This window comes from Camponotus floridanus, unplaced genomic scaffold (genome assembly GCF_003227725.1).
Source record: "Camponotus floridanus strain SB8 unplaced genomic scaffold, Cflo_v7.5 scaffold187, whole genome shotgun sequence".
NCBI lineage: Eukaryota > Metazoa > Arthropoda > Insecta > Hymenoptera > Formicidae > Camponotus > Camponotus floridanus.
The window spans coordinates 216,967-242,335 of NW_020229311.1; the positions used below are offsets into that span (position 1 = coordinate 216,967).

The window sequence follows — 25,369 nt, forward strand, 5'->3', positions numbered from 1 at the left end:
CCCTCCCTCTCGCTTTCGCCAATCGAAATAGAGCATTGGCAAAACGCGGGAAATGTCGAATGTAAAATAGGAGACCTAGTGCATTTAACGTTAAATGCTTCGAATTACAATTTCAGGAGATAAAAATTATTTTTTTTAATTGTTCTTTTCAGTTTTTCTTATCTTGTAGGCAGCGTTTGCTGTAGATAATTTCAAAATTATCTAGATAAAGATAAAGATAAAAATATGTAAATTTATCTTAGATGAGATAAATATGATTTTGCTTTTACTTAATCTAAATAAAAGATGAGATGATTATTGCGATAATTTAGATATTTTTGTTTATTTTATAAGACTATAAATATTTATAAAAAATGTGACGCAGCAGATTATAAATGGGATATTAAAATCATAAACACATATTCTTTCTCTTTTCCTAAAGAATATTTAAATAATAACAAAAAGGTATATAAATAATATAGTAAATATTTATTTATTAATTTATATTTATAATATATTTTTATAATATATTAATAATATAATAATCAATGTGTAACAATACATATATTATTTTTATAAAATATACATTAATGCATTGCACAAATTTAAGTAAACAAGTACAAGATAAAGTATATTTGTAATATTATTTTCCAAATAAAAAATATATTTAAGATATTTTAGAGATTATAGATTTTTAGAAGCCTGTCTGGAAAACTCTTTTGCATAATGAAAACGTCATCTTAGATAATTTTTAAATAAGATGACATATTTTTATCTGAGATAGATAAAGATACTTTGTATTTCTTCATCTAGTTAAAGATAAAGATGACTCATTTCTTTATCTAGATAATTATCTAAATAATATTATCTGAATACCAGCAAACACTGCTTGTAGGCAAGTGTAATCAGTTTCAAAATAAAATTAATTTTTCTTGAAATGAAGCATTCTTTCCCATCTTTTTTTCTTTCTAATTCGTTTAATTCTAGGCTGGAAAATTTAAATTTATGTTTTACACGATAATCTTACTAATTTCTTAAATTGAAAGTTTTTTAATGTCAAACAGTATGAAGTAAAAATATTGTATATATCTATCACAAACTTTTTTCCCCATCGATAAAATACATTATATTCGTAAAAGTTTCGTTAATGTCAAATTTAAGATAAATACCTCAACATTCTTTAGTTAATCTGCTTAAAGAAATGCTTAAAGAATATTCTTTAGTTAGTATGTCATTAATCTGTTATTTTAGTCTCATATTCTCACATTTTTAGGGTATTTATATTAAATTTTTGAAACATCTTGTGTATAATAAATTAAATAATATGATTATACACTTTAATATAACTGAAAGAAAAATGTATTTTCTCTTTTTTTAAAAAAATGATAAACACAATTAAATTCTATATTGATGAAATAAATACTCCAATTAGTTATTTTTTGCGTCAAAAATAAACAGTTATATTTGTGTAAAAAAGATACGTTTATTACATATAATGAATATATCGAAAACAGGCAGAAGAGTTCTAGGCATATATGAATCCTCTATCTTCAAATTCCATGTCGCACGTGATAATAGCTTAAATTATTTACAATTCTTATAGATATTTATATACTTTTCTCTAGTGTTACAATAAAAAAATTGTAGCAGAAATATATATATATATATACAGAAGCGTAACTCCGACATTTTAGACTGAATATTTAGAACCACATTTCTTTATTGGCGTTAATCTCAGGCCTTTAGCTAGCATTTGAGCTTCGAGGTCACGGTCTTCATTCTGATATCTAGAAGAAATAAATATATATGTATACATATATGTACATATCTATTTTTGTATATTTATATTAATTAAATAATATTATGTGCTAAAAAAACATTGTGATTATAAAATATTTATATAAATCTTTTTTCAAAATCATCCTTATCATTTTCCAAAATATATTAGTATTTAATTTAATTATCATGAAATGGAAAATTTGATTTTATGGAATAGAATAGTTTAGAAATGTATTATTATATTTATTTGGTTTTTATTTTTAATATATAAATACTTGCAGTCTTAATAATAATAATGTCTTTATTTTAATGTTGGAAAAAAATAAGGAGTTTATGCATTAATTTGTATTATAGTAATAAATAACATTAACTCTAACATATATAATGTTTCCATTTATGACAATAACACACATGAAAGCAAAAATAAAAATTTTAATATGTCTAAACATATGTATATTTTTTTTTCACATTAATATAATATTTATTAATAATTACAATCCGAATATCTATTAGCATAAAGCTACATAAAAAGAATTAAAATTATAAATCACATAAGCCCACATAATCACATAAGCACTTTAAACGATTATAATTTGTAACAAAATTCGTTTTTTAAAACAAAATCCTACTTAAAAAATCTTTTAAAAATATAAAAACATATGCTAAATATATAAAAAGATATATATATATATATATATATATATATATCTAATTTTATAAAAAGATTTCGAACTTGTATGTGCAATAAATAAAAGTTTAAAAATTACAAAATTATTTAAAATATGATTATTAAAAAATCCACTATTCAAAACAGAAATATGAAATCAGCATAGTAAATTAATTATATGCTATCAATTTATAATCAACTCTAGAATTAGAATTTCTTTTAAAAAAATAAGTTTTATATATAATATATAATTTAGAAGAAAGTTTCCTGCAAATTTTCTGCAAATTCTTATTCATACATGACAACAGTTTTCAGATTAAATTATAGAATGAAAATTTAATATATCCGATTACTTTTAAGATACATTATCTAAAGTATTTTATAACATATAAAAAAATATAATATATAAATTATTTATTAAGTAATGAAAAGTAATAAAAAAATACATATAGTATTTACATTTTTAATATAGTAGGTTTTATGTATGCGGAAAATATATAAAAAATATATCAAAAATAAAAAATATATATAAAATATATCAAAAAACATCTATATTGGCTTACTATTTTACCAAAGTTGTAACTTAAACGATTAAAAATTTATTATCATATATTATCTTATACCTTTATTCAAAATAATACAAAATAATTTAATATTATTATATACATAAGTTAGGAAAAATGTCAAAATAATAGATATTTATTATATATATTTAGCACAATCTATGTTTTATGAAAATTGAAGAAATTTTATATATAACTCATATATAATCGCGCCGATTATAAATTGATAGCACATAATCAATTATTATACTAACTATATTAATTTTATATCTATTTGTGAAAAGTTAATTTTTTAATAATATTTAACAATTTTTTATTTGCTACATTTTTTTTGTTGCACACATAGATGTGAATACTTTCTTATATATTTAGAATATATTTTCAGAACAAAATTTTTTAAGAATTTTTTGTTGATTATTTAAAATTGTAATATATAACAAGATTTTATATTTCGAATTTTTAATAGAATTTACACGTAAAATAAAACGTTACTTATAATGCCGATTAAATAAGAAATTTATGAAATAGAAGAATTTTAAGTTATTTAAATGTTGATAAATATACATTTAAGTATTTATATATGATATACAAAACTATACTTAACTTTTTACATTTATATTTACATTTTTAAATTAGTTATTTTTTAACAAACTATTTTAGTCTCTATTTCAGTAACTATTTCAACTAGTCTATTTTTAAAATTTTAGTATATATATTTATAGTATATAATTATATATAGTATATAATATAGTATATATATTTATAGTATATAATTTTCTGTATATATATTTTTTGGAAATATATTTTCAAAAAATTATTTAATAATATATATTTAAATGATTTATTATTGTAATTCATATTTGATAATGATATATAACTTTGAAAAGTTTCATGTACTTTTTAACAATAATATTTTTTGACGTATTAAATATATATGATTTTTCAGAAATATAAACGTTTTGAATTTTATACAGACATTTTCATGATTATATTTATTTCAGTATTTTATTGTAAATAAAAATATTTACCATACACATCTTAGAAAAATTTGCAATGCAAAATAACGTTAAAAAGGATTTTTAATATTTTTTGTAACAAAATTTGTATAATATTTATATTATACATAAAAAATATATTATAATTGTATTGAAAAAAAGAATAGATTTTTAACATTTTAATTATTAATGATAAATAATGATTATATTAATATGATGTTAAAAAATATTATATCAACTTATAATGTAAATTTTTTTATATTAATAACAATAAATAGATACAACTCTAATAAGATACAAACGGATAAAACAAACATGGTAATGCTAAGAAGCTTTTTAATGAACAATAACCGCGGCTAAAACTTTTTGGAAATTATTCAGGGTCGTGACGTTGATAATATATATCAAGGTCATTGAAGTTCCCATTAATCTAGACATTTACCGTTTGATTTTAATTGAAAAAAATTTATTGATGTTATGCTCAATCTTAAATAAAATCTAAATTTAAATGTAATTTTTTTATTCATTAAATAAAAAAGATTTCTCATCTAATCTCATCTAATTGTAAAAGCTCTTTTGAACCTCAGACAAAATAAATTCACAAACTAATCATTTTTAACTAGCAATAAGAGCAAAAGAGAAGCAGAACCTTTAAAAAAGATTTTAAAAAAGACCAAAGTAGAATCCAAAGAAAGAAGAATATTCAACAGATCCAAAAGAGAATTCAATGTTTGTATAAATGCCTTTTGAGAATTGTTAACTATTAAAATAAAGATTCCTCTGTACGACAATATCAATATCAAATCTCGTTAGTATAGAACAATCTAACAGATGCTGATGGAAGATGAAAAAAGATTGAAAAGAAACATATTTTGATAATTAAACTTTTCTGAAGACACAATTTGTTGCATGCTGATTCTTATTAGTCTGTTATTATATTCGTTTTCATTCTTTATTAATTATATTTTGAGAATATTTAGAATCATTAATGATACTTTTGAGTTACATTTGTTAAATTAAATTATAGCTGTTTTTTAACATTAGGAAATTTATTTATTAATTTAATCAATCATGTTTTACAATTGATTTATCTAATTAATTATTTTATTGTTAATAATGAGAAATATTGTCATTTTGAATTTTGTCACTAATTATAGATAAAATGGAGTTATATATATTATACATTATATATTATACATTAAAATTATATATTATACATTAAAATGAAGCTATATGAGAAAAGCATTAGAAACTCATGCATTTTACAAATATTGAAATATAACAAATAAACATTTACATAAAGTTTGAAAACTTCATTTTTTTCTCATGCATCATAAAAAAATTATTATTCCTTCCAGCCACATGTTATTTCAAATATTTATTAATAAGAAATATAAAAATTGATGAAAAGTAACAATGAAACAAGTAAATAAAAGAGAAACAAAGTAAAACGATCATATGAAAAAATTTATCAATTTAAAATACATTGATTTTTAGAAAAGATATTGTATTTAGAAGAAGTGTATATTACATATTACTGCAATTATTCATAATCAATAAATGATAAATATTATATTTTGCAAAGTGTACACAATAAAAATCATTTTGTATTTCTGTTAAAATTTTCTCGTGTAAAAATTTTTGTGTTAAATTTTTAACATACTCCTATGTTAATGTAACATATTATTATTGCGTTATTTTGACATTTCTGCGTTGAGTTAATATTCACCGTTTCTAAGAGTTAAAACAACACAATTAATATGTAAATGCACGAATTTTTGATGAAATACATGTTATATGTTAAAATGAACAGATAAGTTGTGTTATTTTTCTCTCTATAACAGTTTTCATATATTAAATCGACATATCTATTCTGTTATTTATCATAAAAAATGTAAAATAACATTTTCTTTTAATTAAATTTAACATTATAAATATGTTAATTTAACATAAACTTTATTTCCAGATAAAGTTGAAGTGTTACACTTTTATGTCAATTTTTAAACATATTACTTGTGTTATTTATTTACATACTTGCCTTCTGTTAAATTTAACAGAAAATTTTTTACTGTGTACCAAAAAAAGCATGTATTGACATGTATTAATGACATTTCAAATGCGTATAAATTTTTGGAAATTTTAAAATTTAAAAAATACTAGTAACTCCTTATTATAATTGATAAATATTTCTGCTACGTAAAGTAAGAAAATATACATAAATAAAATAATTAATAATAATAACAATCTAAAAGTGCAAGACAAATATTCTGAATTATGCAAAGACATTTTCGAAATACGGATGTAACATGCATTCATATGTATAGAAGTAGTGCAAGTCAAATATGATGAGCTACACCACCTTTGTCGTTCTTCTTCTAACAAAGAGATTAAGGAATCCCTCTTTGCTACTATTTCCAACATCTCCGTCAAGATTTCTCCTTCTTTTTTAACATCATCACTAGTCTTCTTATCATCTAAAATAATGTGACGTGATGTTTATCATACAATTATTTTACCTCTATTTTATAATATTATGCAATATTTTTTTATTTATAATATACATATATATATCCGTATAATGATTTTATTATTAATCTTTATATTTAGTAGCAAAGTTTTAAGGAAAAAAAAATATCATATTGAATTTCTCTTTACAGGAAATATTTCTATAGAAAATTACTATATATTAGCCGCGCCAATTTAAAATTTTCAATGTGTGAAATATCTTATATAAATTATATATAAATCAATAAATTTTAAATTCAAATTATTATTAATTAATGCTAATTTAATATTTCAATTATTATTTTCTAATATATCAGAAATTTATATTAAAACGTAAAAAGTAATGATTATATTTGATAAAGATGTAAGCAATATTTTATAAAAAAAAGGAAAAATAAATTATAGAAATAAACAAGAAAATTATTAATAATGGCTATAATATATACATTGTAAATTATTTTAATATTTCCTTGGTGTAAATGCTGTATGAACATTGTTAGTTGTATATTGTATTTTTGAATAAAAAAAAAGGTATCATTTATATCTACATCATTAGCACGATATTTTATATTCATCCTTTGTACAAGACCTTTCATATATTCTGCAATTAATTGTAATTATCTTATACAGATGAATGAATTAGAAAGAAAAATATTTACCATCATTAGCCAAACGTTCACGCAATTCTTGTTGCAATCGTTCATGACGATCTTCTAATTGAACTTCTTGTGCGCGTACTAGAAGCTCTTTTTCATATCTACGCAGTTCTGTGCGTTCCTTCATCAGATCAAACCATTCTCTAAGTAAATCAGCTTCTTCATGATTGGAACAATCTAAATAAAATTACATATAAATTTTCAAACTGTATTCTTTTCCCTTTTATATAAAATGCATGATATATTTATTTTTCTCTATTATGTTTATTTAAAAATAAATGTAATATTCCAATAAAAAATTTTATTATATATTATATTATATTAACAAATAAAAAAATGTGAAACAAAAAATTATTAATATATATATTGAATAAAATAAAAATTAGAATTTATGATTCACAAATTATATTACATTTATAGATGAGAGCAAAAAGTTTAATTAATTTTTTTTCTCTTTTACTCACATACTTATCTACATACTCATCTACATATGTATATATAATATTAAATATATTTGTTATAGTCAAAGTCCGCGTAGCACGGGCGCTCTTAGGATTAAGAGGTCAATGTGCAGAACAAGCGTTTTAGTCAAAAATCGAAGTAATTTTGTATTTTGACTAATGTATTAGTTAATCCTAGAAATAACTAACTGGTTAAAGATAGAAATTAAAAGACTCACTTCGAATTTTATTAGTCAATCCTAAATATGATTATAAGATATGATGAGGCCATCTAAATCTGATATGTGCCTTGCAGGTGCATGTTATGATATATATATATATATATATATATATTTATATACAGGGTGAGGAAAAAGTACCGGGACACCTAAATAACTTCTGAACCGTTTGAGATATCGGATTGAAATTTACAAGGTTACAATGGTATCACACAATCTATCAGATAACACCAAAAACGCCCATTTTGACACCCCCGGGAGGCGGGGGGGAGGGAGGGCGAGAAAATTTTAAATGGAATGTGGGGTCGAGTGAGGGTTCGTTTGAAAGAGCTTTTCGAGATGAGAACAACGCGATGTCGCCGAGGTCTCTACGATTTTTTTTCGCAGAGTTATGATCATTTAAACATTGAGATTTCGCAGTAGCGGAGGGCCCACGACGAGGACGTGAGAAAGACTTTCCGCGGACACGTGTGGATAAAATTGCATGTAGGAAGGCATGTGGAGTGTGCGTGCTTGCGCAGTAATTAACGACTCCAAATCACCTCTGCTGTGTGCGTGTGTGTGTGTATGTGTATGTGTGTGCAAGACCGAGGATGTAGTATGTAATTAACTAAGGCAAGTATAGGAAGGTTTATATCAATTGTTCAAAATGTGCACCGTCAACTGTTTGACAACAGGCTATCCGATGATAAAAAGATGAAACGGCACACCCCACATGCCTTCCTACATGCAATTTTATCCACACGTGTCCGCGGAAAGTCTTTCTCACGTCCTCGTCGTGGGTCCTCCGCTACTGCGAAATCTCAATGTTTAAATGATCATAACTCTGCGAAAAAAAATCGTAGAGACCTCGGCGACATCGCGTTGTTCTCATCTCGAAAAGCTCTTTCAAACAAACCCTCATTCGACCCCACATTCCATTTAAAATTTTCTCGCCTTCCCTCCCCCCCGTCCCCCGGGGATGTCAAAATGGGCATTTTTGGTGTTTTGTGATAGATTGTGTGATACCATTGTAACCTTGTAAATTTCAATCCGATGTCTCAAACCGTTCAGAAGTTATTTAGGTGTCCCGGTACTTTTTCCTCACCCTGTATATATATATATATATATATATATATATATATATATATATATATATATATATACACACAGAATATTTTATTTTAACATCCCCAGACAAATATTTCGGAAAATAATGAAAAATCGAAAAAATGTTTCAGAAAAAGGTTGTATGGTTTCTAGAGGGATAAGATGCCATTAGTTTGACCTTGAAGAGTCACATGAAGGTTACATGAAGGTCATTTTGAATTTCTTAAATGCAACACTTTATATATTTTTGCATATTCTTCTAGCTCATCTCGAGAGCTTTCCAAAACACTAAAATTAAGTTATTTTTCATAAAGTACTTTCCGAGTTATGAGGCTTGAAATTATTTCCTAATTTTATAAACCTTAAAATATCTTGTAAAATATTCATTTTTCGATTATCTTATCTTAATACTTTTATGTACAAAATAATGAGAGGAATCAATTGGTATAAAATTGGTAAAGAAAACACATAATTATTTAAAAAAAATTGTAATTTGCAATTAACAATTATATATTTTTTCTTTGAAACAACTCTGCGTTTTCTTTATACCAATTGATTCCTCTCATTATTTTGTACATAAAAGTATTAAGATAAGATAATCGAAAAATGACTATTTTACAAGATATTTTACGATTTATGTAAAATTAAGAAATAATTTCAAGCCTCATAACTCGAAAAGTACTTAATGTAAACTAATTTAATTATAGTGTTTTGGAAAGCTCTCGAGATGAGCTACAAGAATGTATAGGATATTCCATTTAATAAAATTAAAGTGACCTTCATGTGATCTTCAAATGACTCTTCAAGGTCAAACCAATGGCACCATCTTATGTCCCCCTAGAAACCATACAACTTTTGTCTGAAACATTTTTTTCGATTTTTCATTCTTTTCCAAAATATTTGCCTGAGGAAATTAAAATAAAACACCGCGCGCGCGCGCGCGTGTGTGTGTGTATGTATGACGCAAAAAATTACATATTTATAATTACATGATAATTGTGCATAAAGTGGGCAACCTCATGGATGATCATGATCTTACATGTTGTTAAGATCATCAGCCTGAATCATTATGATCTAAAACTATGCAGCAGTGTTTGAGAAGCTATGAAGCATTGCAAGTTTGCTTAGAATATGAAGCATTAAAGATAAAAAAGAAATATTTAAATAAATATGTATTTTTGATTTTACATTCAAATTACGTTTGAGTTAAGTTAGTTTTTAGGAAGAAGGTGTAGGGAAAGAGGCCTTCACCCCTCTTGATGATGAATGATCTTGAAAATATCTGTCACTTGAAAATATCGGTCATTCGGTTAAAAAAATAATATACTACTCATTATATTTTCTTTGTTAATAAAGTTTTTAATTAATTAAGCAAAAATTTTCACAACATTAGTTACGATAATGACCTTGATAACATGTTTTAAATTATTGAAATTATTGAAATTATTGAAATCGAGAGATGATCCCTATCTCTAAATAATTACCATTTCTACTTACATTTTTCAAGCTTCAATGTTTCATAAATTCTCAAGGAAGCACGACTGCTGCGCGAATTTTGGATTAGGACGATTCAGAACGATGACCTTAACAACATATATTTAAGATCAAAATAATCTGTGAGGTTGCCCATTTTATACATAATTACCCTTAAGGACAATGAACTACAAGAATAAAGTAATTAAAAAAAAAGGTTTATGTTAACATAATAAAAACATTAATCAAAAATCTTGCTTTTATTTTTTAATAGACAAGGCCCGAATTAATTCACACCTAAGATTGACTAGTTAAAATTCGAGGGAATCCTTTTAATTTCTAAATTTGATCAGCTTTTATTAATCACTCTAAAATTGACTAAAAACATTTGGTTATTCCACATGTTGACTACTCAATCTTAGGAACGCCATGTTATGCTTTAACTATAACAAAATTTAAAATTAAATAGTAATAATAAAATTTAAAATATTTTTTTTTTAATTTTTTTTAAAAAGATCAGGATCTTCGTATGCGTACATAAAAATGTATTACCTCCTTCACCACGTAGTGCTTTCTCGACACTTACACCTCGACTTTCCAATTCTTTCTGTTTCACTTCAGTTTCCTCTAATTTTCTCTGTATTTCTTGAGCCATACGTAATCTTTAAAATATATCTATATTAACAATGTTTTCAAGTTGAAGCTGTTTTTTAAATATTTGTGTATTAAACGCCAAGAATGATGAAATAAAATTTAACTCGTTTAATTTATTAGAGAGAATATCTTCTACAGATTTTAAAAAATTAAAAAAATTATAAAACAAATACACAAATATTTTGATATTTTGATATTTTAAGATTTAAAAAAAAATCCGCTATATATTCGTCATGAATTTCGAAATATTTCATAAGTAAAATGACTATTATATTATTGTATTATATTTAATTATTGTGAAAGTTTTTCTAATATTTTTCTAAAAAAATTAGTGTATTTAACTGAGCATAAGTTATTCTTTTAATTGTTTTAGATTTTACATGAGTATAATTTTACCTCTTTAATTGGGCTTGTCTAGCTACTTTTTTAGCAGACTTTGATTTGCGTGGAACGCTATTGCACGATTCTTCAGTTACAGTAACTTTTTGTGTACACGATGTCGACAAAGCAGCCGTTTTTGTATCGTCATCCGACAAACTGTTATCTGCAATTTCTAAAATTTTTGTTTTGCTCTATTATATAATATTTTGTTTCTAATGATTCAATGGAATTCATGCATTTTTATTATCATTATAAGTATAATAAATATATGTAGACATATTACATAAATATACTTTGCTAAATTGAACAATTATATAATATGTTATATTTGTAAAATTGGCGAAAAGTAATTCGTACCTGATACTTGACTGGTAGAGACAGAGTAATTAAGTGGTGGTGGTGGCACGGGTGGTGAATTTTCAGTGACAAAATTTCGTACAAGTATGTCTTCACACATGCTTTTAGGTCTTGTATCAGATTTTGACGAGACCATTTTGTCGAACTGTAAAGAATTTTAAAATATCAATTAGAAAAAATAAAGTTAAAAATTTAAATGATTATTTTGAACGTTACAATCATAAAATTTTAAAATAAATAATAAATAAATAAATAAGAATAATTAAATAATAAATGACATTTTAATAATAATAATATATTATTATTAAATAATAATATATATTTAATAATAATATATATTTAATAATAATATTTAATAAATATTATTTAATAATAATATTTAATAATAATATATTTTAATAATAATATATTTAATAATAATATTTAAAAATATTATTTAATAATAATATATATTTTTAAAAATAATAAATAAATAAATAAGAATAAATAAATAATAAATAAGATTTTTATTAATAAATTTTTTATTTAATAATTTTTATTTAATAAAATAAAATAATAATAGAGCTATCACCAATAAAAATCTAGGAAAAATAAATGTCACACAAAAAAATATCAAATATAAAATATTGTAAAATATTAAAACATTTTATAAAATATTTTATAAAATAAATATATATATATATATATATATATATATATATATATATATATATATCATGAAAATTGACAATTATATTTATAGATTTGCTTTGTTGAACAAAATGATAAACAAACTCAAGGAACAACATAGCTTACGTACAATATATTTATATTAAAAATTAAAAATTAACAATTCGTGAGAATCTTAATAAAATAGTTCACAAAAATAATATTTAAAAACAAGTATGTTGCGAATTACATAAAAGTAATAAAGCAAAATACAATAATAATACAAACGTTTCTTGAACGTGATTCTTTTTAATGATATAAAAACGTAAGAAGTTAATAAATATAAATGAAATGAATAATATATATAAATAATATATATATAAATAATATATATATCATAATAATATATATATAAATAATAAAATATAAATGAACAAAAATTATTATTTAAAAAATTACAAAAATTATTAACAAAAATTATTATTAAATTATAATAAATGTAAAAAATTACAAAAATTATTATTAACAAAAATTATTATTAAATTATAATAAATGTAAAAAATTACAAAAGTTATTATTAACAAAAATTATTATTAAATTATAATAAATGTCAAAAATTGTAAAAAAGAATTAATATTGATTATTAGTGCTTATAAATATTTTAAGGGTACGTCAGCAATAATACTACCTTTCCTTTTGATTTCGAAGTGAGTCGAAACATTGACAGCTTGTCTTTCTGGGTAGGTGATGGAGTGGTTTCCTTCTTGAAGAAAAAATCTGATACTGCTTGTATAATGCTTTTCCTTCTCTCTGAATCTTTCACTTTCTTTTTATCTCTCTTAATCATTGCACTATTATCTGAACACGATAAACCTGCGGTGTTCAACAATTCGTCCATTGATTTCGCGCTGGCAGCCGGCAATTTCTGAAAATTTATCCTTTTCGCGATATTCTTCATATTGTCAGTACTTTTACTGGTTTGCAATTTCAACTTAGAATGATCTGTGGGGCTGAAATAGGAGGACTTGGCTCTCTCAACTTCTGACGTATCATCACTTCTCGCATCATCCATCGAAAGTTGCCTGCGAGTAATCTTCATTCTCAATTCCTTGATCCTATCTTCGGGACTTAAACCTAGATCCTCATCGCTCTTCATCCTGGCTCGTTCTCTGGCATCTTGCCTGGCCTTCTCAGCTGTTTTCCTCGCTTCCTCGCTCTTATATCTTGGTGGGGCGATTGGCGTCTTGAAGATATCTTCCAGACTAGTCGGTCTCTTGTCTGCCATTCGCGATTCGTTCAACTGATCGGTCCTCTTTGGACTTTGTTCTTTGGTTTCTACTCGATCACATTGCTCATGAGAGCGTGAGGACTCCAGTAATTTATTTGCCTCGTCGGAAGTGCCAGGTGGACTGTTTGTTGATGTTATAGAAGCAGGCACAAACTTGTTACCGATGGAAGAAACGTTAGACGATAGATCCTGTTTCATTGGCGACAGCATTGTGGTAAAGGATGAGGCTCTGGCGGCTCTTCGAGCCTTCTTTTCGGCTGACTTTTGCTTGTGAGCCTCGACCTTATCCATCAGGAGGTCCTGAATGACATTCTTCTGCTTCGATCGCTCTCTGGTGATTTCTTCAAGCTTTCTCGAGGTCGCCGGTGAATTAATACTACTATTGTTTGCTGTTGTTTCCTGACACTTGATCTCTTCGGTAATTATTTCCGCAGTTTGTGCCAGGCTCTTCGAATTTTTCCTCTTCGATTTTCTCACATCGATAGAATCTTTCGCGTTGCTAAATTCCGCGATTCGAAACTGCAGCCTTTTTACGTATTCTAAGTAGTCTGGATTATTGGAATCCGCTTTAGCTGGCTCGTCGCGCTTTTCCGTCACTTCTAGAGGAACTATAGATATCTGAGGATTAACCGGACTGGCGAGTATAGTAACTACTTCGCTGGTCGTTGTGTCTTCTGCCTGCTCCATTATTAATAAACTGTCTTCCTCCATCGATTGAAATAATTCCTTGTTAATAGCTTCCACCAATGGCTCCTGCGTTGTGTTCTTCTCAAACCTCTCTTCACCTTGTTCCTCAGTTGCTTGAATTTCTGATCTTCCTGATGATTTATTCACGACAGGCTCGTTCAGCTTGTTGATCACATCCTCCATAGTAATAGGATCAATCTCAATCACATTGGCATCCTTGAAGCCCTCTTCCTCTTCGCTGTAGGAATCGTTTTCCAGGTCCAACTTTGCTATTGGGGCATCAGCGATCGATAAATTGCACGATGGGACATCAGGAAGAATTGTCTTAACGTTTACGAACTCGATGTAGCCTCGATTTCTCAACATTGCGATATTGGAAGCGTCCTGGAGACTGTCATCCAGCAGTGATTCGTTGTCCGTGTCCATGTAATTAATATCCTCGCCGTTCACCAATAACTTCGATGTACTATTGTTCGGGTATTTGAGTTCTGTGTCCTCCTCTTTTGAGATTTTCACAGGCGTGGAAGTCAACCTTGCGTTATTTCTTCGTATGGTGATAAAATTAGGATCAATGTCGAGTTCCACGTCGCGAAGATCGTCAGAGACCAAAGCTTCCCCATCTCGAGCCCATTCCGAGAATTCTGTCTCGGTAAATGCCGCGGTGGTAATATCGTTCTCTTCGGAATCATCCTGCTTGTTGGACATCGCCGAAACTTCGGAGGAGCTGCTGCAGTCCTTTTTACTGTCCCGCAGGTCCAATTGTTCCATATTATTGTTTAGGATCTCAATGGGGCGTGCATTGTCTATGGACGAGTCGATATTCGATGAATCGATTAATCGGCGATCCTGGAGGAAGGAGACCTCGATGGAATCCGGCTCGAAGGTCTGACCATCGTCGGGATCGTAATCGATCGATTTGTATCGATCGACTCTCTCGTCCAGCAGAAGATCACCATCAGTACTGTGAATCTGTAATCTGGGTGGCGAGAGATTTATAGCGACAAATTCGTCGTTCTCAACCGCCTCGTTGGAATCAGAAGAGGATAAAGAATCGCTGTCTATCTCAGAATCGCCTGAGCTGGCATCTTTAGCCTCGTTCTTCTTCTTGTTCCAATCTACTTGTGGGACAACAATGGACGTCTCGTGAAGGGGACTACGTGGCCGGAAACCATTACTTTCTTCTGTGCTGCTTAGAAATAATTTCTCTGTATTCTGCGAATTTTTCATGTCTTCTACGGAATCCTTGGTCGAATTATTAGTTTGATGTAGAAAGCCTGATTTATCGATTAACTCTTTGTCCTTTATCGAAGACTCCCCGCAGATGTTGGGTGCTGTCTTTGATTTTAAAATACTGGATTCCTTCACTAAATCAGGTAATTGCTGTGCTTTGGACGGATTTTCTGTCGGAGTTGTCGGCTTGTATGCAATATCGTTTGATAAATTTCGGCAGCGATCAGTTGAAAATTGTCGTGAAAATAAAATTGTCGGTGATAATGGAGAAAGCGGCGCATTGTTGGCTCGCAGCTTACTAGTACCTTGAAAAAATTATATAATTTATAACTATATAATTTAATATAATTATAAATAATAATATATTAATATAATTATTAATAAAATAAATATATAAAGTGAAAATATTAATTATTAATAAAATAAATATATGAATATTAATTATTAATAAAATAAATATATAAAATAAAAATATTAATTATAAATAATATATTAATATAATTATAAATAATAATATATAATTATATAATAAATATATATTAATTATATAATTTAATATAATTGTAATATTATGGATATAATGCTTTTTATGAAAAAGAAAAATAACTTTACCGATTATCTCGATTCTTTTTAATCAATAAAACACAAATCATATAGTATTATTTCAATGTATCAGAAAAATGTTTTATAAAATATCCGAAAATTCAGATATTATAAAGAGAAAATATGTTACTAAGATAAAACATCGAAACTGTATACACATACATATATATACAGAGTGTCCCAAAACTCATAATCAATCTTTCAAAGACAGATTCCTGGGATTATTTGGAGACGATTTTCCTCAGCAAAAATGTCGATGAAGGCCACCATTTTTTTCCATGTTCCCGATTTTTGTCATCATATATCTTTACAATTAAGTCTTAAATTAAACTCAACTAAAGTAAACTTTATTTAAAATTAATCGAAGAATATTTTAATATTTTATTTCTATATACAAAGCTTAGTTTACGAAAAACCTCTTATTTCCAATCACTTATAATTCGAAAATTATTAGTGCCTCGACATTTTCGTTGAGGAAAAATCGTCTTCAGATGATCCCAGGAATATGTCTTTGAAACATTGATTATGAGTTTCGGGACACCCTGTATATACAGGGTGTCCCATTTTAAGAGATCACCCTGAATAACTTTTTTAATATTGTAGAAAAAAATGTTTCAGACAAAAGTTGTATGGCTTGAAGAGGGACATAAAATGGTGTCATTGGTTTGACCTTGAAGTCGTTCGAAGGTCACGTGAAGGTCACCTTCAACTTTTTAAACGGGACACCCTATATATTTTTGCATATTCTTGTAGCTTGCCTCAAGAGCTTTCCAAAACACTAAAATAAAATATTTTTTCATTGAGTACTTTCCGAGTTGAGGCTTGAAGTAATATCTTAATTTTACATAAACCGTAAAATATTCATTTTTTTATTATCTTATCTTAATACTTTTATGTATAAAATAATAAGAGGAATCAATTGGTGTAAAGAAAACATAATTGTTTCGAAGAAAAAATATGTAATTTGTAATTAACAATTACATATTTTTTCTTCAAAACAATTATGTGTTTTCTTTACACCAATTGATTCCTCTTATTATTTTGTACATGAAAGTATTAAGCTAAGATAATCGAAAAATGAATATTTTACAAGACATTTTACAGTTTATCTAAAATTAAGAAATGATTTCAAGCCTCATAATTCGGAAAGTACCTAATGAAAACTAACTTAATTATAGTGTTTTGGAAAGCTCTCGAGATGAATTATAAGAATATGCAAAAGCATATAGGATGTCCCATTCAAAAAGTTGGATGTGATCTTCACGTGACCTTCAGATAACTCTTCAATGTCAAACTAATGACACTATCTTATGTTCCCCTTCAAGCCATACAACTTTTGTCTGAAACATATTTTCCTACAATCAAAATTAAAAAAAGTTATTCGGAGTGATCGATTAAAAGGGGACAATATTAATATCGTTGTCATGTTGTCAACAATTATAATCAACACTAAAAAGATACCTTGGAGAAATGCTTGCATGGTAGGACTGGGTTCCGGCGCCGGATTTAACAGCTTTTGATGCTGGGAGATCGCATCAGTGAAGTTTCTCAGCTTCGTATCCACATTCGACGTCGAGCCTGATTTTACAACGGAACCACTCAAAACCGATCCACCCAGTAAATAACGTTTTTTCAACTCTAAAGAGAGTCTCGAGGCGATTCCTCCGGTGGAATGAGTGCGATTCAAAAGATAATCCCCCTTTCGTGGGTTCAGCAATGGTGTTCGGATATTCGTGTCGACAGCAGTCGACACGTTGCAGTTCACCTCCTTACTCGGCTCGTATTTAACTTGATTGTCCTTCATGAGCTGCTCGTTGCTGATATCTTGTTGCTTCTTGTCCTGCTTTAGGTTGCTATTGATCGAAGAGATCATCTTGCTCTTGATCTGCACTTTCTTCGGCTCGACGTAAGTACCTCTTGTTTTCCGCACGTACGAATCATTGATAGTGATCTCAGGAATCTCGTGCTGTGTCGGAGTTGCCTCATCGTGTTCGAATTCTGAATCAGTCGAGATCTCTGTTGCAGAATTTTCTGCGCTTTCTTCAGTCGATGCGTCCTCCGAAGAAGCAACCTGCGAAATAAAGTGATTGTGTTGAATGAATATTACAGTAGGATATACAGGGTAGCCCCGAATGCTCCAGCCAGGCTTTGAGATCTTATAGGAAATTTTTTGGTCAGAAATAAATATTAAATAAATATTCTTATAGGAAATTTATTTCTGACCAAAAAATTTCCTATAAACTGTGTTTGCTGGTATCTAGATAAAATTATCTAGATAATCATCTAGATAAAGAAATGGATCATCTTTATCTTTAACTAGATAAAGAAATACAAAGTATTTTTATCTTTATCTTAGATGAAAAATATATGTCATCTTATCTAAAAATTGTCTAAGATGACGTTTTCATTATGCAAAAAGGCTTTCCAAAAATCTAAAGCAAGCTTCTAAAAATCTATCTAAAATATCTAAAATATATTTTTTATATTATTATTATTATTAATATATTATAAATATATTATTATTATATTATTAATATATTATAAATTTATTATAAATATAAATTAATAAATAAATATTTATCATATCATTTATATACCTTTTTGTTATTATTTAAATATTCTTTAGGAAAAGAGGAAGAATATGTGTTTATGATTTTAATATCTCATTTATAATCTGCGTCACATATTTTACAAATATTTATAGTCTTCTAAAATAAACAAAAATATCTAAATAATTATCTAGATTATTACTATAATTATCTCATCTTTCATCTAGATTAGGTAAAAGCAAAATCATCTTTATCTAAGATAAATTTGCGGATTTTTATCTTTATTTTTATCTAAATAATTTTGAAATTATCTACAGCAAACACTGCCTATAAATATGGGTCGACAAATGCTTCCTTAAGAAGTTATTGCTCAAAAACCTCTGATGAAGGAAGAGCAAATGATAAAAAGAAAATGAAATAAAAAGAAAATGAAACTAAATACATTTCTTGAAAAAAACGATAAAAATAAAAAATAAAAATCTTTTTTTTTTATAAAAATAAAATAATTTTTTTTTTAACTAATATTTTAGTAATAGCACGTAATACTAGAAAATGAATAAAGACGTTTATCAAGAAATTTATTTAGTTTCATTTTCTTTTCTCCTTTTGCTCTTCCTTCATCAGAGGTTTTTGAGCGATAACTTTTTAAGGAAGCATTTTTCGACCCATGTTTATCGAAAATTTTTTGTTCAGAATTAAATTTCCTATAAGATCTCAAAGTCTGGCTGGAACGTTCGGGGTCACTCTGTATAGACAGACATTAGTTAAGTTTAGTAAATTAGTAAAGAGCCACAAATATGCTAATATTCTGCTTATAGTATGCATTGGATGCAATTTTATTATTGCGTGTAAATTAAGACATGTTTTAAAATGCATTAATGAAAATGTTATTTTTGTAAGTGTTGCCTAAATAGTGCTATATTATGGCTAAAATATTATGGCCTAGTTATAAAATATCGCAAAATTTTTGTTTACAAAAGTACATTAGTTTAAACTTATTCTTTTAAGTCAATCGTATATTATTCTTTTAAGTCAAAGTACATTAGTTTAAACTTATTCTTTTAAGTCAATCGTATATTATTCTTTTAAGTCAATCGTATATTATATGATAAATGATAAGAAAAATATAAAAAACATAAATATTAAATATAAAAAACAAATATATAAATTAAATATATAAAACAAATAAAAAAAAGTAAACTAACTAAAGAAAAAAAGTAAAGCCAAAATTTATCACATTATACTATTATATTATGTGTTTATAAATGTTCAAAAACTGATTCGAATAATATCAAAAGATAATTGTTTTCTTTCAATCTTATATGTTGCAACAGACACGCATTCACGCAAAATATAAGAGCATTTCTGGAATTACGTAGCAATACTAATTAGTAATTACAGAGTATCTCAAAAAGTTGTTGAAAATAATTAGTAGTTATTTTTAAACGCATATGAAGAGCAGAGAAAGTAAAATCTCTTTTAATAGGCTTTTAAGAGACTTAGCAATTTTATTTGCATATAAAGATATTTTACTTTTTCTGCTCTTTATATGCTTTTAAAAGTAATAACTTATTGCTTTCAGTAATTTTCTATAGGACATCCTGTATGTAAATTAATATTTAAATTAATATTTAAATTAATATTTAAATTAATATTTAAATTAATCTTACATTTCATTGGCTAATTTTCGTTCGTGTTAATTTACTTTTTACTTGAATTATGTTAAATGTCCAAGTATTGCAAAAACATCATCATCAGTATATCAATCATATTATGATTATTATAATTATAAAATCTTTAAAGGAAATATTCAAAGATTTGTTAAAAAGATCTGTTCATTCTTAATGTTAAACAAATGCATTATATAATATATTTATTTTGTATACATGTAACTATATGTCTGGTATATGTATCAAATTTATATAACAAGATTTAAGTTTTGTAATTAAAATGAGAATGTGGTGAGACATTTAATAAAGTATCGGCTGGTAATCTTTAAACAAATTAGTCAAAACTGATGAGTAAACTATTTTTAACACGAGCACTAAAACAAACACAAACGATTAATGAGTCTGTTAATGATAAATTAGTTCAATAACACTCCATTCATACACAATAAAATTATTACCTTTTCTTTAGCGCTTCTTATAGTTGATTAAAAATTATCCCTTTTGAAAATCAAAAAGTCAATCACCAGCCAAGATTTATACACATGTTTCTTTTTTGTCTACTTTATTAACACATCTCACAGTTTTCTCGAGTTTAAAGTCACAATTTAAAAGCAAAATTACAATATATATATTAATGATATATATATATATATATATATATATATATATATATATATATATAGTGTTTGCTGGTATCTAGATAAAATTATCTAGATAATCATCTAGATAAAGAAATGGCTCATCTTTAACTAGATGAAGAAATACAAAGTATCTTTATCTTTATCTTAGATGAAAAATATATGTCATCTTATCTAAAAATTGTCTAAGATGACGTTTTCATTATGCAAAAAAGTTTTCCAGGCATGCTTCTAAAAATCTATCTAAAATATCTAAAATATATTTTTTATATTATTAATATATTATAAATATATTATAAATATAAATTAATAAATAAATATTTATCGTGTCATTTATATACCTTTTTGCTATTATTTAAATATTCTTTAGGAAAAGAGAAAGAATGTGTTTATGATTTTAATATCCCATTTATAATCTGCGTAACATGTTTTACAAATATTTATAGTCTTCAAAAATAAACAAAAATATCTAGATAATTATCTAGATTATCGCAATAATTATCTCATCTTTCATCTAGATTAAGTAAAAGCAAAATTATCATTATCTCATCTAAGATAAATTTACGGATTTTTATCTTTATCTAGATAATTTTGAAATTATCTACAGCAAACACTGTGTATATATATATATATATATATATATATATATATATACATATATATATAAATATCCACGCATAGAATCGTGGAATACAATTGTAGATTTTCAATCTTTTAAGTGTGAAAAAAATGAAACCTATAGATTCGTAAATCTGCAGAAATTTAAAATTGCAAATCGGACAAGAATCAGATAAATTCATTCATACATACAAAATACAGAATAATCGCGATACTCAATAATCAATTATATAATACACATATAGTATTATTGCATCGAGCTAGTATACAATATAAATATATATAAATTCTCTCTCTCAATTTGAAGTTGATTTGTTGTTGAGTTATCGAAAGTTTGTTTATATGCCGTATTTTCATTGTTAATACTAGACTTTTTGATAAATATACATAAAAAATTACATCCTGATCAATCACTTGAAACAGTTGGTCATTCATGTTAAACTGTATAATTTATTTTTAATTTATTTATATTTATGTTCGTTGATAAAATAATATAACAATCATACTCAAGAGATAATATATACAAATAAAAATGTCAATAAAGAAAAATACCACGAGTAATAATAAGAAAACTAGATAGAATCAAGAATAAAAATAAAATATTTTTTAAAGTAATATATCACAGAAAGCAAAAATGCCTACATATGTATAATATATATATATATATATATATATATATATATATATTATATATATATATATATATATATATATTATATATATATACAGGGTGGCCCATTTTAATCCATCCAGTCGAATATCTCGAAAACCAAGCCCAGGAGAGAAAAATGTTTCAGACAAAAGTTGTTTGGTTTCGAGGGGGCCATAAGATGGTACCACCATTGGTTTGACCTTGAAGAGTCATTTGAAGGTCACGTGACGGTCACTTCAATTTTTTTAAATAAAATTCCCTATTTTTTATTGCACATTCTTGTAGCTTGTTTCAAGAGCTTTCCAAAACACTATATTAAAGTGTTTTTTTTATTGAGTACTTTTCGAGTTATGAAGCTTGAAATGATAATTTCTTAATTTTACATAAACCATAAAATATTTAATAAAATATTCATTTTTTATTATCTCATCTTCATACTTTTATGCATAAGATAATGTGAAGAATCAATTGGTGTAAAGAAAAAACATAGTTTTGAAGAAAAAATATTTTATTGTTTATGGTTTATGTAAAATTAAGAAATTATTTCAAGCCTTATAACTTGAAAAGTATACTCCCTGAAAAAATACTTTATTATAGTGTTTTGGAAAGCTCTTGAAACAAGCTACAAGAATATATAATAAAAAGTAGAGAGTTCCATTTAAAAAATTTAAAGTGATTTTTATGTGACCTTGACGGTGCTATTCAAGGTTATACTGATATTGCTACGTAATGCGTTACTTGAAACTTTACTTTTATCTGAAACATTTGTTTCTAAAATGTATAGTTTTCGAAAAATTTAGGGGTTTCCATACTTTTTCCTCACCTTATATATGTATATATATATATATATATATATATATATATATATATATATGTACATACATATATACATATGTACGTATATTTCCATATGTATATACACATATACAAAATACATACTCTCAGGATGATATAATCTTTTATGTATATTTATCAATTTTTTAATTATTAATATTAAATTGTAATAATATTTAATTGTTAATATTTTGACACAAAATTAAGTTTCTCATGTTACTTGAACTATACAAGAATAAAATTTTGCTAATTATATTTTCTGAAATTTAATTAAAATAAAAAACTATTTTCGTAATAATTCAACAATTATTTATATATTTCTTAAAAACATATCTCTTTCTAAACTTTGAAGACAATAACTGCAAAAAGCTCAATCTTCTAAACTTTTATATTTTTTTTAAGCTTTTTATATCAAAAAACGATAGAAAATTATATATCCTAACTTCAATATAATTTAAGTTAAGCTTCTGTAAGTAAAACATTATTATAAAATATAAAATTTTGAAACGACTTGAAATGACTTTATATAAATATATCACGAAATTACGCATTTGTCTTTTTTCGAATTGCTACTATGAGAAACAGATTTTGTAAATTCCTCGGATTTATTTGGTAAACGATTTGTAGAATGAGTTTTTTCAATCGATGGTATATTTTTGCTTTGATTTTGTAACGTTATATCTGCAATATTTCGATTTTCCGCTGTCGTATTCACGCTATCTTTCTTAATTTCGTTGTGTAAATTCGTTATATCCTCATTTTCTAATTTTTTGACATTTAATTTTAGGGGTTTTTGAACGCTCTTGAAATCATGATTTTGGATAGTTGAAATATCCTGATTCATTTTAGAGATATTACTAATACTTTGAGATGGTAATGTAACATCTTTTATACCTTTGGGTTTAATTTCTGAAAAGTCCTCAGTAATCTTTTGAATGTTAGAAATATCATTGTCATTTTGACTAAATTTGCTGTTCTCACATAATATTGAAATATTGTTGACAGTTTGATCTTGTAGCTTCGATATATCTTCAACATCCTGACTCAAAGATTTTAAGTTTTTCTTTGCAGACTTTTTCCTTGCCGGGATTTCAGGCATAGTTTGACTTTGTTTCGATATATTCTCGACATCTTGACTTTGATATGAAGGTTTTGGACTTCTTTTTACAGATTTTTTTCTTACTGGGATTTCAGGGGGAGAAAGTTCAGTGTGAGCAGTTGTGAATAAATTAGGAGTTGCAGTTGCATTTTCAAATAATTTTTTATTTAAGTCTTTATCTTTATCCAAAATATCTATTTTATTCGCTATTTTTTTGTTATTATCATCCAGAACAATTTTGTCTAAATATATTGAATTTTCTTTTCTTTCTTCGTTTACTTCATTATTTAAAATATTGCTCTCTGGATCAATATTAATTACGTTATCTTTATTAATCGTATCATTATTTATTAGGCTGCTCAAATTTACATTAACTTCTTTTTCTTCTTGTAAGTTATTTACATCATTCTTCAAAATATTATTTATTGAATTATTTTTTTCTGTTTTCTCTATATTCGTAAAATTAGCTCGATTATTTTTTACATCCGTAAGCAAAATATCATTAATTGTATCATTATCTATTAGGCTGCTGCTCAAATTTACATTAACTTCTTTTTCTTCTTGTGAGTTATTTACATCATTCTTCAAAATATTATTTATTGAATTATTTTTTTCTGTTTTCTCTATATTCGTAAAATCAGATTGATTATTTTCTACATCTGTAAGCAAAATATCATTAATTGTATCATTATCTATTAGACTGCTACTTAAATTTAGATTAACTTCTTCTTTTTTATGTATGCCATTTATGTCATTCTTCAAAATATTATTTATTGAATTATTTTTTTCTGTTTTCTCCATATTTGTAATATCAGATTGATTATTCTCTACATCTACAAGCAAAACAGTATCTATATCTAAATATGAAACTTCAGTATTGTAATCCTCTAATTTAGGAACATTATGATCTGATGTCAGAGGATCGACGTAATCAATTTCAATATCATTTAAATGCGATTGCAATTCGACAAGACCAAATGCTGGCAAACGAGATTGAGAATCCATTCCGTTATCTTCCATATCCGTAATCTCATTCTGCGCTTCGATTTGATTAAATTGTTGATCAATTGTGTTAT

General features: G+C 26.0%; 1 protein-coding gene across 8 annotated transcripts in view; it reads right to left on the minus strand.

The window, feature by feature from the left end:
- Positions 1–1,407: 1,407 nt before the first annotated feature.
- Positions 1,408–25,369, minus strand: part of LOC105257878 (F-actin-monooxygenase Mical) — a 64,733-nt gene continuing 40,771 nt past the window's right edge. For 5 of the 8 annotated variants that reach the window (XM_025407747.1, XM_025407751.1, XM_025407750.1 and 2 more), the window contains 8 exons: positions 17,695–18,304; positions 13,114–15,935; positions 11,778–11,922; positions 11,436–11,592; positions 10,938–11,047; positions 7,148–7,321; positions 6,343–6,457; positions 1,408–1,766 (listed from right to left, as the gene is read on the minus strand). In XM_025407747.1, coding sequence (XP_025263532.1) covers positions 1,670–1,766; positions 6,343–6,457; positions 7,148–7,321; positions 10,938–11,047; positions 11,436–11,592; positions 11,778–11,922; positions 13,114–15,935; positions 17,695–18,304 — 4,230 coding nt within the window. In that variant the 3' untranslated portion in view covers positions 1,408–1,669. Of the gene's footprint in view, positions 1,767–6,342; positions 6,458–7,147; positions 7,322–10,409; positions 10,496–10,937; positions 11,048–11,435; positions 11,593–11,777; positions 11,923–13,113; positions 15,936–17,694; positions 18,305–25,369 lie in introns of those variants that run through there. The other 3 variants (XM_025407752.1, XM_025407748.1, XR_003122643.1) reach the window with 2 other exon arrangements.